Source organism: Colias philodice, chromosome 12, assembly GCF_061535455.1.
Source record: "Colias philodice isolate Cphi_HAF_F1 chromosome 12, ilColPhil1 Martin Lab GWU primary, whole genome shotgun sequence".
Lineage (NCBI taxonomy): Eukaryota > Metazoa > Arthropoda > Insecta > Lepidoptera > Pieridae > Colias > Colias philodice.
The window spans coordinates 5,230,440-5,250,791 of record NC_143097.1 but is presented as its reverse complement, the minus strand read 5'-3'; the positions used below and the strand labels follow the sequence as shown (position 1 = coordinate 5,250,791).

The following is a 20,352-nucleotide window of genomic DNA, read 5'->3' as shown; positions in this document are numbered from 1 at the left end:
CGCAAGCTTGAATACTTTTTAAGTTTAAAACTTTAAACATACAAAAATATTGTAAGGGCTTATGTATAGGTCTAGGTCTAATACACATAGGCAATATGAATCATGGTTCGTGATCGGTGTTGCTCATCAGTACCTACTCACCTCAAAATATGCTACCATTCTGTTCGATCGTTTGTAATCGAGGTGTGGTAAATAAAATTTGAATGTGTGTGAACGTGAGTCGATTCATGTCGATCCCTACTTGAAGCAGATAAAACCTATTTAGTATTGAGTACAATGAAGTGTATTATCTAGTTAATATGCTATGTAATAGATACTTAATCTATCGATAAAACGAAATAGTTTTCTTAATAGAATTTAAAATTTGTGTCCACTTAAAATATTAAGTGCATATCATGAGTTAAGTGTTATTGCACTCAAGTACCTACATTGTTTAACCGTGCAGACAAGATATGATAGTAATTTAAAACTAATCTCAAAGCTATGCAAAAGAAATCTTTTAATTTTCTCATTTTCACGTTCGCTTGGTTGAAAACAATATTATTAAATATAAAGTAACTTTCCATTGAACTGCCTAGACGAGTAGGGTGAGGGAGATATTTCTGTTTGTCTAGACTGCATATGTAGTTTCTCAAATTTTAAATGTTATTACCTTATTTTATTTTAGAACCTCTCATTGTACAATGGTAGCATCGTTTAAACAAACTAGCTTTCCGCCCGTTCGTACTGTTTTGTACCTACAAATCTTAACAAATGTTTTTTTGATAAATAAAGGTAGGTACATACCTACCTTTGTTTATTAAAAATATAGCATCATAATCCATTGCGTACGTATATATATACGTTAAAGATCTTAGCATATCTGCATAGGGATACACTAAGAATTCAGACATTTATTTAATACATTAATTAACATATAATCAAGACGTATGAATAAATATTTCATTTCAATTTCTAATTCTGTAGGTACCCAATAATTGTACTCCTTCTAATTTATAAAAATATTTAAAATAAAAATAGAGCAACTATTCCTTTGTGTGTCAAATTGCTTGCTTCATCTGGTTTCTTCCATATTCCACAACAAGCATAAAATATACCGACATCATAATATGTACGTAGATATAAACTCGTAATCTAAGTCAGACGCATAAAACTTGTCTGGAATACACCTATATAGAGCGAGTATATATCGTGACCTAATTCAACAGAGGAGGCGCAGCCCAAAGGGTCGTTTCGCCCTCGTGCCCATGAAGTGCCGACACCTTTCCGCCGCCCCCGCGTCTAGACATTCATGTTGCTATATCCAATATTCTATAGACAGTGAATAAATTGAACTTTTATCTAGTCGCATGTCCAGCTTAATCAGAGTATTCTGTGAAAAAATCTCAAGTCAGGTCACCCTGTTAAAGAAAAATCGAGGATATTTTCGATTGGCTGATCTATGAACATTTTCCGTTAACTGTTTTGTTGATTTCAAATTCTCACTTGTCAATATATTATATAAATGTGATAGGTACTATGAGTGTTTCTATGAATTAATATTTCAACCTCAAATTAAACAACATAATCATCATAAGAAAATATAATCTTGTAAAAGTTTACATAAACAAAAAAGTGTTTCAGTTGAGTTTCGATTTAATTGCATACATGGCATTGCTTCTAATAGTACTTTTGAGTGCTAGATAATGTTTTGGAACCGAAGCCGTACTTAGTCAAATGACCCCCTGGAGTGGGGAAAGAGAGGGGATTGCAACTCTCGATTTTTTCCCCTTGTCCCCATGATTTTTGTACGGCGTTGCGGAATAATGGATTAAAAGCAGTATAGAAATAGTATGACACAGATGCCGTACATGGTCAAATGACCAAATTTACCCCCGGTAACTCTCGGAAATTAAATAAAAATTCCGACTTTGTGGACCACCATTTTTGTACGGCACTGAGCGGTTTCTTATTATTTTTAATGGATCTATCGATGGTTAAGAATGCCGTACAAAAATATATGACCAAAATTTACCGAGTCTACCTGTACTTTTGAATTCTCATCTGCACTCAGTTGGACAGCTTACAATTAGTGACGGCATACGGGCATAGTGATGAATCTTATTATTTTATGCTCTTCTATCGTTCTAGATATGTCCCCTGGTGGTTCATTTGACCCATATTTTTTTCCTATGCCGGCTTGTAGTCTATTAGATCGTCCCAATTTTCTCAAATAACCGGTCAGTCGACAAGGGTGTACAAATTTAGACTTTAAGGTGAATCACTACATAGTATAAAACAAAGTCGCTTTCTCTGTCCCTATGTCCCTTTGTATGCTTAAATCTTTAAAACTACGCAACGGATTTTGATGCGGTTTTTTTAATAATAGACCTAAGTCCTAATAATAATATATTGATTAGGTATATTAAATAAAACCACAGGTAAAACTGTGATAATGTGATTAGTACTGGCATAGAATATGTACTAGGTATGCATATTACCACGTACATGTTTGATAATATCGATGGCGATTCTCGATTCATACATTTGTAAGCGACATTTGTTTGTGTGTGGCTCACTGTGGCTAATTACGCGTATCACCGCGCAGTGCAAGGGCGCGAGCAGTGCGTCTAGACAGCCCATATCACGGGAGCTTTAGGGCCACAGTGTAAGGGTTGGTGACTACTAAAAATACGGTCATAGCTTTATATTTTTAAACATGTTTGCATAAAATTACAATAAACTAGCAGCGTACGTAATAAATTAATCAACCCTTTATTCATTTTTTATTTGGTTTATAGCGTATGACTAAAATCGGTTTCCTTTTCTTGTAAAAGAAACACTTTTATGCAATTCAGTATAAATAAATATAAAATATTAATAGGATATATTATGTAACATTTATTTGATTAAAAACGGTTTTCAATGACGTACGTTAATTGGAATAAAATTGATGTAGAGCGATTTTTAACACTAAGTATATTTTATAGCTTCACTGGAGGAAAGGCCTTGTATTTCTATGCTATGTGTCGCTAATTAATGGCACTATATTATTCCGACTGACGATGCTTTCATTGTGACATGCCTTGAAGGCATCTCTAGGAATTCAAAGAAGATTGCAGGAAACATGTGGGTACCTATTTGCATCTTAATGATGATGAAATAATTTCCCCTGTACGATATGTGCTTAGTTAGCATGACACGTTACATTATGTGCAGATGTGCTTGAAATAATGACTTCTCTGTAGTAAAAGTTATTACTGTGTTAAATGAATTGGATTACATAATTTTATTTCTTAATTTTTATTATCATGATATTTCCACTTAACAACAACTTATTCATAAAAATTAAAAGATTACAATAACATGAAATGAAAGAAAAGTGTGAGTATAGTACGCAGATATATTGAATACCTAATAGCTACAGCCTGCAAGTTTTTTTTTGTGTCAATAGGATAAAGCCGAGGAATTCAGGCTAAATTTACTGCGTACCAGTTTTAAGAAGAGAAGATGTTGAAGTCTTCTTTTGGGGAGTTCCGATCAATCTATACAAAGTTTGTGATTAATAACACTAGCTGCAACACTGTTTCAGCCCCTAATTTTTTTACTTACTAAGTTTCAGCTATGACAAAAAACAGCATGAAGGAAAAGCAAACCTCACTACCTAATACATCCATTTAAACAAACTTTCAGTTTCATATTTTATATACATATTCAGTAGAATCAAATACACCAGTTTTTGACCCGGTACAAAATTATCCTTGAACTGTGTTTTCTTTCTATTCTCAGTTAAAACTAAAACGATATGCTTCAATCTGATCTATAGTAAACTGTAAATTATTAGATATAATAAATCATAATGTTCTTGTTCGTTGAACACAGCAATTGCATTCATTCGCCTTATAAAGTATTTAGACGAAAATTTTCATAATACAGCATGCAATATGCATTGAAAAGGTAATAAGGCCTTCGAGTAACCTCCAGACGATATCACGCTCCGTTTCGTGTCCCCAGCTCGGTCTAGACTAGACAAACAATGCTTTTACGTCATCAGCCTACATCTGAAGGTACCTTACGTAGTTCGCTGCATACCTGTTTAAATATTATTCATCGAAAGTTATGCAAAAATCACTCGCTGCAGTTTGGGTGTTACTTTTGATAAATTGTTCGAAGAAAATTTTTAGAATAGGGATATAAGTAAGTATCCAAAACGTTTAAGATTCACTATGCAATCCGATAATATTTTTTTTCGTTTCATCGGGATAATGGCTGTCAGGTCCGTCTAAGTTGAATGATTATTATAATTTGTAAAATTTACTAGCAATACTAATTTTAAATTGAATAGTAGATGACTGCAATGCATAATTGAATTTGAATTAGCATAGGTATAGTTTTTTTTTATATTTTTCTGTTTGAACGCCAGGTGCTCTAGGTCTAACAATGTAGAGCCACAGGTAATATTGTATTATAGTACCTATAGCCTATGTATTTTAGTACTACTATAAAATGTATCTATTGTTTAAGGAACATTGATTAAGGTATTAAATATTTACACATATTCAAGTAAGTGTGTCTTACAATTGTGGGTAGTTAGATAACGTATTACATATTATGTAATGTGAAAAACAACGATGTCCTAAAACTAGGTTAGCAACTATAGATTTACTATTAATTTATGTAGGTATATTACCGACAAAGGATGTATGTTTTAATTCCTCTGAAAGTCGGTATTCTAGACGAGAGTAAACTGTCTAGGAGTACTTAAGTGTTAAAAGTGCAGCGTACTGCTGGCTATTATCTATTTCACCTTCAGACGGTGTCTCCGCTAGGCACGCTCGCGAGCGCTTTGTAAAGTCTAGACGAATTGCATTATGGAAATTTATATACCTAGACGACTATTTACTCAAACCGAAAAATCAATATTAAGTACGCTTTTATTAACCTTAATGTTATTTGCTGACATTCATTTGTACACGGTACAACGTAGGTTGATTAGAGTTCTCTTTAGACGCCCTAAAAATTGATTTTAGAGTTTACCGATAGGTAACTTCACAACCAAATTACATAGGTACTTACCGAATATTATTTTTAAAATTATAAAACATTTAATTTTTTTAATACTTTTGCATTGTAGGAGAGTTTTCGATCATCGTCTAAACAAACAATTAACAAGGTTTATATAGTTAAGTAAAATCTCCATAATTGAAAATCGAATGAGGCATGTCAATTAGATAAGAAGACATTATCTATGGAAAATACTGAATAAATAATTGTTGATATGCCTATTTTATTCGCATTGTATTTTCCACGAACTGGTTCTTATCACACTACATCTCCCAAGATAACGAGATAGTTTCAACGAAAAGCAGGTATATGGAAATATCTAAGATAAGATTCTGGTATGACTTATTCAGCGAAACACCTGCGCGTGCAATCCTAGGCGATTCCTCGATTCTTGTCAAATTAAAATTTTAAATCTTGACATGGGAACTGTTGCTTATAGAGACAGATATCTTCATAGACATAACGATTTTAGAAAGGTATCCTTTGTCAATTACTATTAAGTAGAATTTTAATTTGTAGGTAATATTATAATCGGTTGGCTATGAAGTGGTCTTCCTCTATCCACATAAAAAAATACCTATTGTATTTATGTACCATAATAATAATAGCACCATATCCGTGCTACGAACTCAATGAATATGAATTTAAAAGACCAACTTAAGGCATTTTCCCATAACAATTGTTATACGTAAACATAAAAATGTATTCATTGTTTTTTCGTAAGACATTTGGGTGACATATTTGTTAATGAGTTTGAGTGAGGTCGAGCCGAGAGTGCGACCCCACGCGTCGCCGTGCGTCCTATTTTTTGCTGCGTAGCAGATTGGCGTAATCGCGGACAGACGTCGACGCGCCAACCGTTAGTTACGACCGCTCCACTTTAAACCTCATCCATTTTAATTTAACAAAAGTGCCGGCCGATAGCGCGGAGGAAGCACTCATTTCCGTCGGCAACTCGCCTCTGACTCATGTCTCCCTTCGCTTGGACAAAAAATGCCCAATATTCCTTATTGCTCTTTAACAAGGTTCGTCGCGACTCTAATCATCCTGACTTGACAACAAATTGTTATCTTAGTCTGATTGGCATTACCTAAATAGATCAATATATATCTATCTGTAAAATTATTTTTATTAACATAATATGTGGTTATAATTTTATAATCACTATTCACTACCATATAGTTCAAGCATAATTTAATTAGGGCAATGAGTTTCAGTGGCTCTACAAATTGCTTATGGCAAGGTCATATTTTTTTTCATGCAATTAGCTATTTCAGAGCCATTAACTTGTCGTTATAATTAATATTATAATAGATTTCTCATTTTCTCACATTACTGAAATATTCATAAATTAATTAGTTTAATCCCATATACCTACTCATTAAAGCACTAGAAAAAGGGACACAACCTCAATAAACACTAGATGGCCTGCAGCCAGCTATTCTATAATGTCATGACGTATATAGAAACCTATAAAATCAAAAAGGTAGACGTAGCACATAACAATGATAATGTTATGGTCATGCACTTTCGGCGGCTAAAATTGTGATTGGATGCGCGCTTACATAACGGCCGGCACGCTCCATTAACGCTTACCCTCACAATGTCGTCTGTGACGTCACCTAATAGCGCTTCAACTGACGACGTCGAACAGTCTGCGCAATTTAGGGTTGTGAGTACATTGCGTGATTTATTTACGTGAAATTCGGCTACGTTGTGATAAGAAGGCTAATCGTGTACAGAATGATCCTTTCCTTCGCTCTCAAAGGTTTGTTTCGAGGCTCTACGTGTGTACGAGTGCATCTAAGGACACTCTCTTATTTAAATAGCACTGACCTATTTGCTTCGAAATATATAAATAATACGGTGAATGAACGTTATTCCGGGAATTTCTTTCATCTAACCACCAGTTAACCAAAGATAAATTTATACGTAGATCTGTAAGTCATAAGTATTTCTGTCCACACTTGTTTGTGTCTGCCGTTTTATGACTAAGGCTGGACAAGGGCTGGACTCATTGTATTAAACCTGTTACTGTTACATCACACATATATGTAGTAAAAATTTTATGACGTCTTCACAGACGTCACGGCTATTCTACGATTAAACTATATTATGTTTGCGTGCCCGATGGTTTGTTTCTGAGTTTTTCACACGTATGCGGTACGGTCTACGGATGGTATTGAATAATTAATGAAAAACTATGTTGTTTACCATAGAAATCTAAATAACAAGACACATAGAAGTGCTATAATGTCATAATTCGTATGAAAACCGCTGTCGCCAAAATCAACACATTCAAACCGAAAGCTAAACAGTACACACAAGTAAACTATTCCTTTTATTGGACAGCTTGATTTTAGTGAAAACTAACTTAACTATTAAATTAAGCTTTTGAATATGTATCCTAACGCACGAATTTACGGTTTATTTTAGAATAACATCCCTAAGTATATGAGACTTTTTGCTCCAATACGAACAAACGTGATAATAAGAATGGTTGACTGTGTCATTCATTGTTATTTCGATTACTATGGTGACACTCGTAATACTTGTAAATATTCTATAATTTTAAGGAAAAACGGCATTATTTCTAAAAAAAAATATTTTCCGATGAAATATTATTCCTTTATAAGTATAATTACAACTTGTGGAAGAATTTCCGCAATGGGAATTGCTGAAACACACCATGTATACACTCATACGTCTCCAGAGCAACTGAACAGTGACGAATGCACTGGTGATGTGAAAATCACCTGAGTGGCGACAAGGTCACGCACGCTTACGACTTCTAGTGTCTTGTTATTTAGATTTCTATGTTGTTTACACTATTAATTACAAAAAAAATGTGTGCGTGTACTAGTGTACACACGTAAGAAGTGAAACTTCTTTATGACCTTATTTGTCAAAAAATAATTTACTATATGCAACTTTACAGAAATACGTCGAATCAAAGATGGCGCGTAACGGAAAAATGTCACGCGTAACGAAAAAATGTTACACTAAATTTTTATCCAACCCCGATAAAGAAGTTTCACTTCAAAAATATATCTGTTTTTCTTAATTTTAAATACCGGGTAATTGCAGCCCTGACCCACTCAAGTGATTTGCATTCATGGTGCATGCATACATCTACGACGCACCTATTTGGATTGGTATAAGGTCAGTCACCACTTACCCGTAATGTTGTCATTTGTCTTTTTAGGGCAAACATACAATAGAATTAATATTATCGGTATGTTCATATACTAATGACGTATCTATATTGAAAAACATTCGTAATGATACTTCTGATTCCAGCTACTTCATAATATACATATATATATATATGTTACGTTACGCTACGTCATAATATTAGTTCTCAACAAGGTTCTCGCATTTATAACTTTAATAAAAATGGATTTTCTTTAATTTAGTTGTATGATTATATTAAGAAATGTAAATCGTTTGTACTATTATTGCACCCTGACTTTTTAACGAGTCAGAGATAGAAATCGCAATTACTCTACGGGAAAGGACAAAAAAAATGCAAATCAATCTTCTCTTCATACAATGACTACTCTTAAATTCGAATCGAAAATTTATACTTAGCTTCAATATGAATGGTAAAGAACATGCAAAATATTTCATGCATCACTTAAGTGCACTCGATATTTTCATAATTTATTATCTTTGTTCATGTGATGTAAAAATAATATGACCGTACTAAGGTAAAAACCCTGTTTCTTTATTTATAAATTATTCTAATGAAATGTTTACGTATGAATAATGCACCCACGTAAATATTTTCAGCAAGGTGTGTCGCCCTTCACGGTGTAATCACGTCAGCGTTGACCGTCACGATTATTTAGCTGCGGTTTCGTTACACGTTCACAATTGTTTAAATTAGGTACAATTCGTGTGGATCTATATTATATCATTTATATAATTATATTCTCATTTATTAAAGGTTAGAGCAGGCCTTGCTCTACAATCTAGAATTGACCTGTATTGTTTTATACATTTTCATTCAAATTTTGAAATTGCTTCTGCAAATAAAGTGTTCATTTGGTACAGTAATATGGAGTTAATGATCTTAATTTTTAGAAGATTTTCAATAGATAACCTATGTTTATGTCATTTTTTTAATCTAGTATATGTACAAAGTAAAATACAGTAAATTACCTATAACGATATGAGTTACGTTCTTATGAGAAAGTGAATTTTAAACAGATATTAACTACAAAAAATATATAAAACGCCACTATATTTTTTCTGTATTATTCTGTACAAGCCTCATGTGCTAACAAAACACCAAGTATAATACTGCTAAAAATATGCGGGTTGATTTAAGTCTCATCTTAAGTTGAGACAATAGGTTCGTAACGATGCAATATACCTAGCTACAATCATGTCGGCCTTCACCTTGAACGTCGCCGTGTGACCCTGCCGCCCTAGTCATCCCCACACCCAAACCACACCAGACATTCACCCCCACTCCCTCCCCTTGATAAATGAGCCTTGTAATCGTGTTAAATTTACGAAATATTAGAACTCTAGGTACCTTTTTTAATGCTATCAATGTAGCTGGTGATAACCATAATACTTAATCATTTAGCTGCAACTCTAACAAAATATTTACTGATGCATGTCCAACTTATTTACCTACCTATAATTTTTATAGTAAACGTAAAAATGTTGACATACATAACTTATTTTATGGTTTCATAAATCTCAACAAATGACGTGCTAAATTTTAATTTACGAAGCAATTAATGTCATACTCTAATCCTTATCTATCTAGTGTAGAATAATATTATTCATAAACCATTATTAATAGTTCAAACATAATAAAATTTTAAATTAGGTACATGATTAAATTTGCTTTTTTAACTCTTGGTTAAAATAAACTGTAGGTAGGAAATGCATTTAATTTTAAGCTTATGTTATGCATTAACACAATTTTTTTATTTTAATAAGTATTAAGCTTTTTAATTCAATATGTAGGTACCTAGTTAAGTACATGTGGTACCTAAAATTTTGTAAATTTTACTATGCTTTATGAGGAACCTACAATTTTCACTTGCACTAATTTCATTGTGAATAAAGTAGAATAAAATTGAATGTAACATTGTGTGTAGGCGGAGAACAACAATTAAATTATACATACCTATAAATTATAAAAATAAAAAAACTATATATGAGCTAGTACCTATAACCTGGTTGTCCACAAAGGTTAATTATACAGTTTATATGAACTGATTAACATTTTAACGGTATGAAAACAGATATGAAAAGTATTTCTATGATATTTTACTATCGGTAATACTTTACTTGGCACTAAAAATATTTTTCAACTTCATCGCATGTTTTGCGTATCAAATAAATAGAAAAGTTAATAAAAAAGTATAAATAGGTCCCAAATGGAATAAAAATCACATTTTATTTCACATACGTTCGAAAATGTCTACTATTGGTTCAATAATTATTATGTTCGCCTTTCAGGTACATATAAATAGGCGTTTTATTATTATTTTATACTCTTAAATTAATTATACTATTAATATATACATATATATTAACGAAATAAATGTTATAGGCGGTATCTTGCATTCACGCATGGGATATTTATGATTATTTTGAACGTGATCTAACAAACAATCGAACGGACGATGGTAAGCATAATTTTTGGGAAAACCTTTCAAGCACAACCATTCAACCTCCAACGTCAAAAGTTACTACTCGACGTAAGTACATAAAAATATTACTTAATTCAAATGGTCAATGCAATTACAATACAAAATGTATTTTTTCCATTAATTAATAATACTTAGTTACTACGCACATGACATTTTTAGAAGCACCAAATCAACAGCAATGTAATGAAAGTTTGTTTAGAAAAAATGATGTTGAAGCTATTGTAAATTACATGTATGACCAGTTAAATCTCAACAAAAGTATTAACGCGTCATATTACACATTTGGAAAAGATGCGCATGACAGTAAGATGGAAAGAATTGATGGATTCGAGGAATGGTTTAGCGGTCGACCGAAACACTTAAAAGAGCTAATCGAAGATATATCTAATAATCATAAGCTCATTGAGCCAAGGGTATCAAAGTTAAGTAACCTTCTGAATGAACAAGAAGCAGTAAACAATCAAATAAAAAGCCAGAAGAAACGTTATGTATCCTTATCAAAAAAGTATAACCTGTATAAAAGTCTCTGTGAAGAAAATTGTGGTGAGTAGGTAGCAAATTTATATTGTTTAAACTTCTAATAGTTTACTAACGTGAAGTGAAAAGATAGGTGTGAATAACTGTTCAATTATATATTTATTATATTTTAGGTCATAAAATATCAAAGAGGAGTATTGACGAGAATCTATATTGTGGCACTGCCAAACAAATTAAAGACAAATCTACATTAGAAATGGAGAATTACGTCGAGAAGCTAAAACCAGAGCTGATTACGATTATAAAAAATGTAAGTGAGTCCTACGATACTGATATTCAAGATATGGAACAAAAAATTAAAGAGGCAGCATTAAAGGCCTATGGACCGACAATGTATAAAACACTACTTTTACAAGACGATTATAGAACTTACAAAAAACTTGTGAGTCAAAATTCTGAAAAGAAAATTTATGATATAAAAAAAACCGTCTCGATGATGGATGCTCAATTAACGGAATTGGAACTTGCTGTAGATAAATACAAACAACACTGTATAAGCTGTTCTGAAATATGTAAGTTTTTGCTGATTTAGCTTAAAATGAAACTTAGATTTTAGATTCTTTGGCTCATACTTAGTTACTCATAACGTCGCGGTCGTTTGCGTATATTTTTCACTACTCAATTTTTTTTCGTTTATAACAGTGCTGATAGATTAGGTTCTAGAGCATTCACTTGTAAAAGAACATCAGGCAATCGCTTTTTTTTATCAAATTTCACTTGCGCTTGATGTAATATAGATACAATGTAATAGAAAGTACCATGGACGTATAAAAAAAGACGGACGCCGTATTACGAACAAACAAGGTGAAGCCACCATAGTAAGCTAGCGATCGTGTAAAGACAATAAACACGCACACACTCTCACCATAGTAAGCTAGTCGGCCGCCATTACGTCGTGAACTACCGACTGATTAACTGCGTCACTGTTTCACAAAAAATATTTAAAATGCCGTCTTGCGTGGTTAAATGGAGTCGCAACAGTACAATTTTAAATAACAAAACACAAGGGATTACATTCCACAGGGAAGCAAGTTATTTCTTTTATGTTTTAATGACAAAATTATTACGGCAAAATTTATAGAAAAAAATACAGCCGCCATTTTCATCAGGACAGCTGTTGCCATGGCAACATGGCACAAACACATGGATGTTTCGCCGCCATTACTAGGCTTCACTCAATGTTTAGGCGATATACCGTCCGTCTTTTTTTATACGTCCATGGAAAGTACCTATTACATTTAAAAAAAAGAACGCATTGGTGTAAAATATTAACAAACTACCAAGCCTAATCAGGCTTTGCAATTGTAATCGCAAGGGACTACGAAATGTTACAAGTACCTACTTTTATATAAGGTAAGATAATAATTATTAATATAATTATTCACTCGCTGTGAGCATTACCTATACTGAACGTCATAGCATTCTTAAGAATGTTCCATTGTATAGAAAATTCGAGAAAATGCTTGAGTGTTCTCTGTTACATTTTACATGTTACAAAAACATATTGATGTAAAAAAATCTATATTTACGTCCTAAGTACCATCTCTCAAGTGTGTACAATTACTTGATGATTTTTTTAAAGTGATTTTTTTAAAGGTGTCTTTATTTTCATTTCAGCAATTACCAGGGTTTCTCGGATGATTGTAACTTCTGCGGACGATGTCATAAATTCTCAGAATGAATTTGGTTCTTTGTTAGATATTGTTATTGAATCTAAAAAGGAGCAAATTCGTAGTCAAGCTATGAACGATATTACAAATATATTCCATGATGTGAATGAAAGAATTAATGCAATGTTACAACGCGAAATGGACATGAAAAACTTTGAGCCTGTTCAAGAAGACATTAAAAATGAACTAGATAAAGAAAGGGATACACTAAGTGCCTTCATAAAAATTGTTTCCAAAGAAAGTATTGATGCATTTTTCTCGTTGGAAGAGCCTGCTGAGCAATTAAAATCCGATATTAGTAATTTGTTCAATGAGTTACAGAAAAATGCTTAAGTATCGATTTCCTAATAAATTTAAACTATTTTAATAAACTATCATTTCAAAATAGCATATATCACATCACATACCTTGTTCACATACCTTAGTTCAAGAATGTGATATAAATAATTTATCTTTGATTTGATAACTAAATTTGATAGTAAGATTTAAGATGATAAAAACAACAAAAAAAAAACCCTAATCATCATTATCTTGTATCTGTGAAAGATTTTGATCCTCACGTTATGCGCTATAACATATGGATTTTAGTAATATTGTGATTTGTGAGTGGATTTTTTTATATAGGTATTTTAAATTTTTATTTTGTAATTGACACCAAAGTCCAAAAATTGACTCGTCCTCTTTAAAATAAATCGTTATGATGCATTTATAATAAAGGGTGAGCGACCGGCGGCCGATTACCGATATACAGCACTTCACAATAGGTATTGTGCGCGGGCGCATACAAAAGTGTTGTAGCTTATTGTGAATTATATTTGAGAGGGTTCAAGCAGACGTTGACACTGAACAGCAAGATACACTAGGTTTTTATGTATTTATTAAATAAATGTGCTAAAAATAAATCATTCAATGATACAAATGGTTCCTTCATTTAATCGATTTTAATTTAAAACCTGTATTTAAAAAATAAGAATAACTAATATTCTAATAATATCTACTCTTCACCCAAATTTAAAGACAGAATAATTTAAACCTATTTAAATTTAACAATAAATTTATTACATAAAAAGTATAAGTATCCAATGAAAAAAATAAAAAAGGTTTCCCGTACCGGGAATCGAACCCGAGCCTCCTGGGTGAAAGCCAGGTATCCTAGCCACTAGACCATACGGGAGTTATCATTACGTATCAAATATGTTCTTTTAATAAAATAAATACTAGAATATCCATATTATAGTAGAAATGATTTTCGTTATCCTAAAAAATATTTGCAAGGCAAATTATTACAACCTGAGGCTATGAGATTATCATTTGTAAAATAACTTTTTTTCGAATGTCTCTATACTACACATTGCGCACGTCTTACTATCAGCTAAATTCATTTACAGTTTGTCTGTCTTGTCTATGATATAGAAAGTGATATTTTTCGTATTGTGATGTTCTGATAAAGGATTTCTTAACAAATCTGCCCGCATTTGTACGGTCTGCAGACTGTCCAAAATGCATGAAGCGATAAATTTATCCGGTCTGGCAGACATGAATGCGAAATTAAACGTTTATGGAGGCCTTATACCAAAGCGACATTGGTTGCACTGCGACGACGCCTGAATAAAGAAGAAACTTCAATTGCATCATTGCGCCAGAAATTCAAGTTTTATTATTTTTTAAAAGCGTCACATCCAATTTTAAATGCTGTTTAAATTATATGTATATTTGATGACGCAAAAATTAAATTACTGCTGGTAGCTAGAAATGATACGTATCATACGTAATATCGGTTACGTATTTGCTCGTAGAGGGTCTACTAGTTGTAGCCACTAGCCACAGAATAATAACTATATAGTAGGCGCTAGCTAATGTAGCGAACGCATAGGCACAGAATTCATACCTAATAGTAGCTAACGTGCAGATTTACACTACCTCTGAAATTTGTTTTTTGTTTTGTTTTTGAAAAATGAAACATTATACCTACTTACCAAAAAGCTACGTACTTATGTTTGTTTAAACATAAATGTGATGTTTCATGGTTCAGTTACATATTCATATTCAATCTCCTAATGACCAGAATGACAATAGACATTTGTGAAATAGCAGTCAAGGTAAATGCACAGCATACGAGCCTATTTTCGTTTACGTAACTACGCATAAAAAAATCATTTTTTAAACTTTGTGTTTTTAATTTTTATATTTTGCAACTTCAACTCTTTAATATAAACGACATAAATTGTAACAACATTTGATAAGGAAATCCATATATTTTTGTAAAAAAGAAATGAGCGATCGATTGCATTTTAAAAATAGGTACCAACTTAGATAGATTAGCTATATCTAATTAATGCATATAAAACTATTTTCTTTTTCTAATAATAAAGTAGAGTTAACATTAAATTTATTTTATTTTATTTTTGAATGGACGTGATTTGTATCCTTGACAAGGCATTTATTTTACATAGAAACATCTAAACTATAAACTACATGACCACAAATGCATTGCTCAATACTCGTATATATGAAATCTTAGTACCTAATAAATTAGGTTGCAACACAAGAGTAGGTCTAAACTCTTAGCAGACTGCAGGGTGCATCTACCGTCTGTCGGCAAGGGCATGCATCGCCCTTGCGCCGCCCGCTCTGACCTCGCGGCGACCTATGTGGGCGTGGACGTGATACCTCGGTGTAATACTGGACAGCTAGCATCATCGATTTACATGAACTTGATGAAAATTCTTATGTAACGGGCGAATTAGTATGGTTAATGTTGGTTAAGAGTTCTAGGGAAAATAGATTAAATAACTGCAGTTAGGATTTTAACTTGTACACGATACAACGAAATAATAGGAAACACATTGTAAGTAGAGTTAAATGAAAAATACTTTATTTTAAGTTGAATTTGAATTAAGTCAGATTCCAAAAATTGATGGGATGATAAGAATATTTATACATTAATTACGCAAAAGATTTTGAAATATACTTACATCTAAATTTATGACAAGGTACCTACACAATTAACCTGCATGATTAATGTTATAATTAAAGGTAAAAAAACTTATTAAAAACCATTGTGTAAATTTTCGGAAATGAATATATCACGGTATAAAATTTGTTTCTATGTGAGATTGCGACTAGCAGGTGGCACTTAGGAAGTATTAGAGCAAAAATCTCAAAGTGATTTTGAATGATATCCAATTATTATTCTTATATTTTTTATTTCTCTTTGAGTAAGTAACTAACAACTTTTATTGCACGCCTCATAAGCGAAGCGTTGAGGTGGGTACTACTGTCACTTCGCGCAAAACATCTGATTTTTCAAACTTAAAATGTCTTTATGTATCATACATTGCACTTGTAAGATAATACATACACACACATATTAAGAAAAAACACTATTTTTAACGTTCATGATATTTTTGATGTCATTTTTGTTATTTAAACTAGTTAAAAAACAGTTTAAAAAAGTTCTGTCTTGGACGTCCGTGTGTCTGTATGTGCGGATCCTTTTTCTTGTTAACACGATAGCGACCGAAATACTTTACTAATCGAGTCTTTTTTTTTCTCTTACGCTTGAGTATGCTCAGGAATAGAACCCTTTCATTTTTCAGGGTCTGATTCGATGTGGTTTAATTGTTATTAAATAAACAAAAATAATAATTAATAAATATTTATTAAAAAAAAATTATGAGGCGTGCACTTTTGGATTTTCCAAATTATTTTAATTTTGCAATTATTTAATGTAACTCAAAAGTAAAGATATAGAAATCTTATATGTAAAAGATGGAAGGAATATGTAAAAGAATCATAATTAAAGAGAAATATATAAATAAGTCACATTCAATCTGTATTATTACGTGAAAATGTCTACAGATACTGAATTATAAATTGAATTTTTAAGAATAACAATCACCTTTTCAGTTGAATGTGACTGCAAGGATAACGGGTCACTGTCATATTATAATTTTCGTCAACATGTGTATGTTTTTCCAATATTCTTATGTTAAACATGTGTTCGACTAAAATACATTTTGTATTGATACAAAATATATAAATTTTAAATTCAGCTTCTCTGAATAATAATTGTCTCTCTTATTATATTATAGAGTAATGCAAAATTACATTATATGTTCGAATATTTTGAATTAATTATGAGATCAGGACTGTTAAATACCTACCTAGTATAAATGTATACTATGCTTTACGATACACATAATGCCAGATTTTCGTACCTATGGAATGTGAAGTCTTTTTTATTTTTAAGGCGGCATTCGACGAACCTTGTCTTTTAAATACATACCTAATAGTGTAATGAACTAAATTTAAAATGATATGTATAATGTATATCTCTTAACTCAGTCTGAACTGAGTTAATCACTTATGGTCGAATAGGTTCATCAGTCAGCCACCAGCAAGTAGTTTAGGTAGATACATGTCAATCATTAAATTAAACGATCGTTCATATATGACACCACGTAGTATATTATTATTAGTCTGTGACACCACGTAACTGACGTGATGGAGCGCTGCCGAACTAAACCGAATAAATTATCGTCATTTCCATAAAGCTATGTGTGCTGTCATTTCGCCGCTGCACTGTACGTACACGGTGCTTCTGTGTATCTATGTTACATAATATTTCTTTGGCACGTCCTGCAGTATAAACCGCTGAACCGATTTTGATTTATGAGATGACCTTGCAATCATCTGAATTATTATGGTAGTGGTGTTAGTAACGTTGGCTACATAAATATTAGCTGTCAGGTTTTAATTTTTATATAAATTCTTGTTTATGATAATTTTTTATAATATTGTAAAAATTCTATTGTTACATAAATGATAAATTTTGAATTAAATAAATTTGATAAAAAAATGTTTCAAAATTACAATGATTACCTATATTATCTTTTATTTTCAAAATATATGAATGCGGATAGCGGTATAGTTTTTAGTCGAGAACACGGGACATTTTATTTTAGAAAGAAAGAAAGAAATAAAAAATAAAAATAATAAGAAACCATTTATTTCAATACACACAAACACACAAATTAAATTATGAATAATTAATTGGCATTGTAAATTATGAATAATCTTCTTATATATAAAAATGAATCGCAAAATGTGTTGGTAAGCGCATAACTCGAGAACGGCTGAACCGATTTCGATAATTCTTTTTTTATTATATTCCTTGAAGTACGAGGATGGTTCTTATGTAGAGAAAACGTAAACATGTACCACGGGCGAAGCCGGGGCGGACCGCTAGTAGGTAATAGAAAACATAAATTTATGTATGGTTGCTTGCGCTAAAATAGGAAGCCACTCAGGATACCTGAGGCATACCTAATACCATAACACTGATTTTCAGTGACACTTTACGGCAACCACATTGTCAGCTGCTTTACTGGGTAATAAATAAATATAATTCCTGAATAATAATAATTTTGTCATATCCATCACGGAGTTCAAATGAATTAAATTGCGGGCGAAAACCACTCTTACGTTTTTAAGCTATATAAAAGTAACAAAAAAAAGTATTATGCTTATTAAAATTATCTAATAATGATCATGAACCTTTATTGCACTATACAAATAATCACATTCACGATCGAAAAATCCAACTACTACTACCCCGAAGATCTTTTAACCATTTTACCGTTTTACCCCTAAAAATGGCAAATTCATTTTCAAAATGCTGGCAGCATACGTTGAAGTTTTGTATTCCTTCGTATATGTAAAATTATTATTTGTATACAAAATTAAATAAGCGAAATAATCTACAGAAAACCTGTAAAACGATGTTTTATCTTTTTGTTTGTTTGAGACAGTTTTTTTTTTTGACATTTTATTACTAAAATAACAAACCCCTTTTGACGTATTGCATGACACGTTTTTGATTTCGTATTTTCTTTGACAAGGGCGATGGATGATTGTCATGCTCCATCTGCCTTTTATTTTGTAATCTAAGCGTGTACTTATTTAAATAAGTATTAACATAAATCATAAATGCTACAAATGGAATTAAACTAGGGCACCTAGTCTCTATGGGAGACATATACGATTTTTTATCACTACTCCATTCAGTTCATCATAGTTATGTACAGTAAATAAAAATTACTTTCGCATTACAAAGAGACATAAATCATAATCCTATTATCGATTATTTTACTTCAGGATTTTGCGCCTCTATTCTAATTTAAGGGTAGCTTTAATAATGCTTCTTAATTTCAAATTGTTTGCACAGTATGAAAGAAAGGTATAGATAGTTACATTAGTTACCACAAAGTAACGTAGCACTGAAATCAGGTTACAAGTGGAACAATTTTCATTTAATCGGTAATATAATATCTTCTATACTTATATCGTAAGTATCCTTAATCTGTTATTCATAACCATAATCTTGCAATATTATGACTTTTAATCAGCACATTACATAATCGTTGCAACCAGGCACATAGGTTTCACTGAACCACAGCAAAACCAATTTATACGATCACCTTGCCGTGTCTGAGTCGGCACTTCGTCACCAACTTTCCATTGTGATCAACAAGTTGAAATGCTGATTCACTAAAGGACACATGAAGGTGTCTGCCGACATCGGCCACCGCACCGAAAGAAACGACTCTTTGTACCTGACGACCGCAAACACCTACATATTTAAAACTAAATAATTGCATGGATAATTGAAGTAAATTATCCGACAGCAAACGTACCGTACTTTGTGTTAACTGCGCAAAAACGCAAAATTAAGGTCCAAAGTTTCCTTATTTCTTTTGTGTATTGTAATTCGCCGTAATTGTATACAGAATAAGCTTTGTCAAAGTGCTTTTGTGGGGTTTTAATTAATATTTGGAACTGGGTTTTCTTTGTTAATTGTTGAAATAACAGTTTATACAGAAGTTTTCTTAACAAAAGAGTAAATATTATTTGGAAATAAAAATAAATTCTTCATGTTGTTCATATCAAAACAAAAGTTTACTTTTTTACGATTACGAAAAGATTATAATTTTTCAAATATTAATAAATTGAATTTAATGGACCTGTCTATATACATAAAAAAGTATTATTAAATTGTACAAACTTAACCACTTATTGCTAATTTTAACTGAGCTCTCTTTGACTTGCGCTTTCGCAAATTGAAACTTATATTTACACCAAAAAAAACATACAATACTATTTGCATTTTAATCAGAAGGTTAATTAATGTTCACCGTTAAAACTCTCCCCAGTCAAAAAATCCAGACGGCTGCGAATATCAAGTGACACGAAACAGTTATGTTATTACATACGTATTTCGTATAGCGACCATGATGACGAAGGAAATGAGACGATTATCTATTTTTTAAATCATGAAATAATGGTTGGTAGTATAGTTTGGGATGATTGTGTATTTTTTAATAAAAAGTGCTATTAAATTACGAGAAAAGTAAATTATTTGT

General features: G+C 31.9%; 1 protein-coding gene and 1 non-coding gene across 2 annotated transcripts; one reads left to right on the top strand and one right to left on the bottom strand.

Annotated features, from left to right (window-relative positions):
* Window positions 1–10,485: 10,485 nt before the first annotated feature.
* On the top strand, window positions 10,486–13,261 carry LOC149483977 (uncharacterized). Its single transcript, XM_089701897.1, has 5 exons — window positions 10,486–10,527; window positions 10,622–10,769; window positions 10,881–11,264; window positions 11,372–11,770; window positions 12,876–13,261. Exons 1-5 carry the CDS (start codon window positions 10,486–10,488, stop codon window positions 13,259–13,261), a joined length of 1,359 nt encoding a protein of 452 aa, XP_089558023.1.
* A 769-nt stretch (window positions 13,262–14,030) lies between these two features.
* On the bottom strand, window positions 14,031–14,102 carry TRNAE-UUC (transfer RNA glutamic acid (anticodon UUC)). Its single transcript has one exon. It is a non-coding gene; the product is annotated as a tRNA-Glu (tRNA).
* Window positions 14,103–20,352: the final 6,250 nt, after the last annotated feature.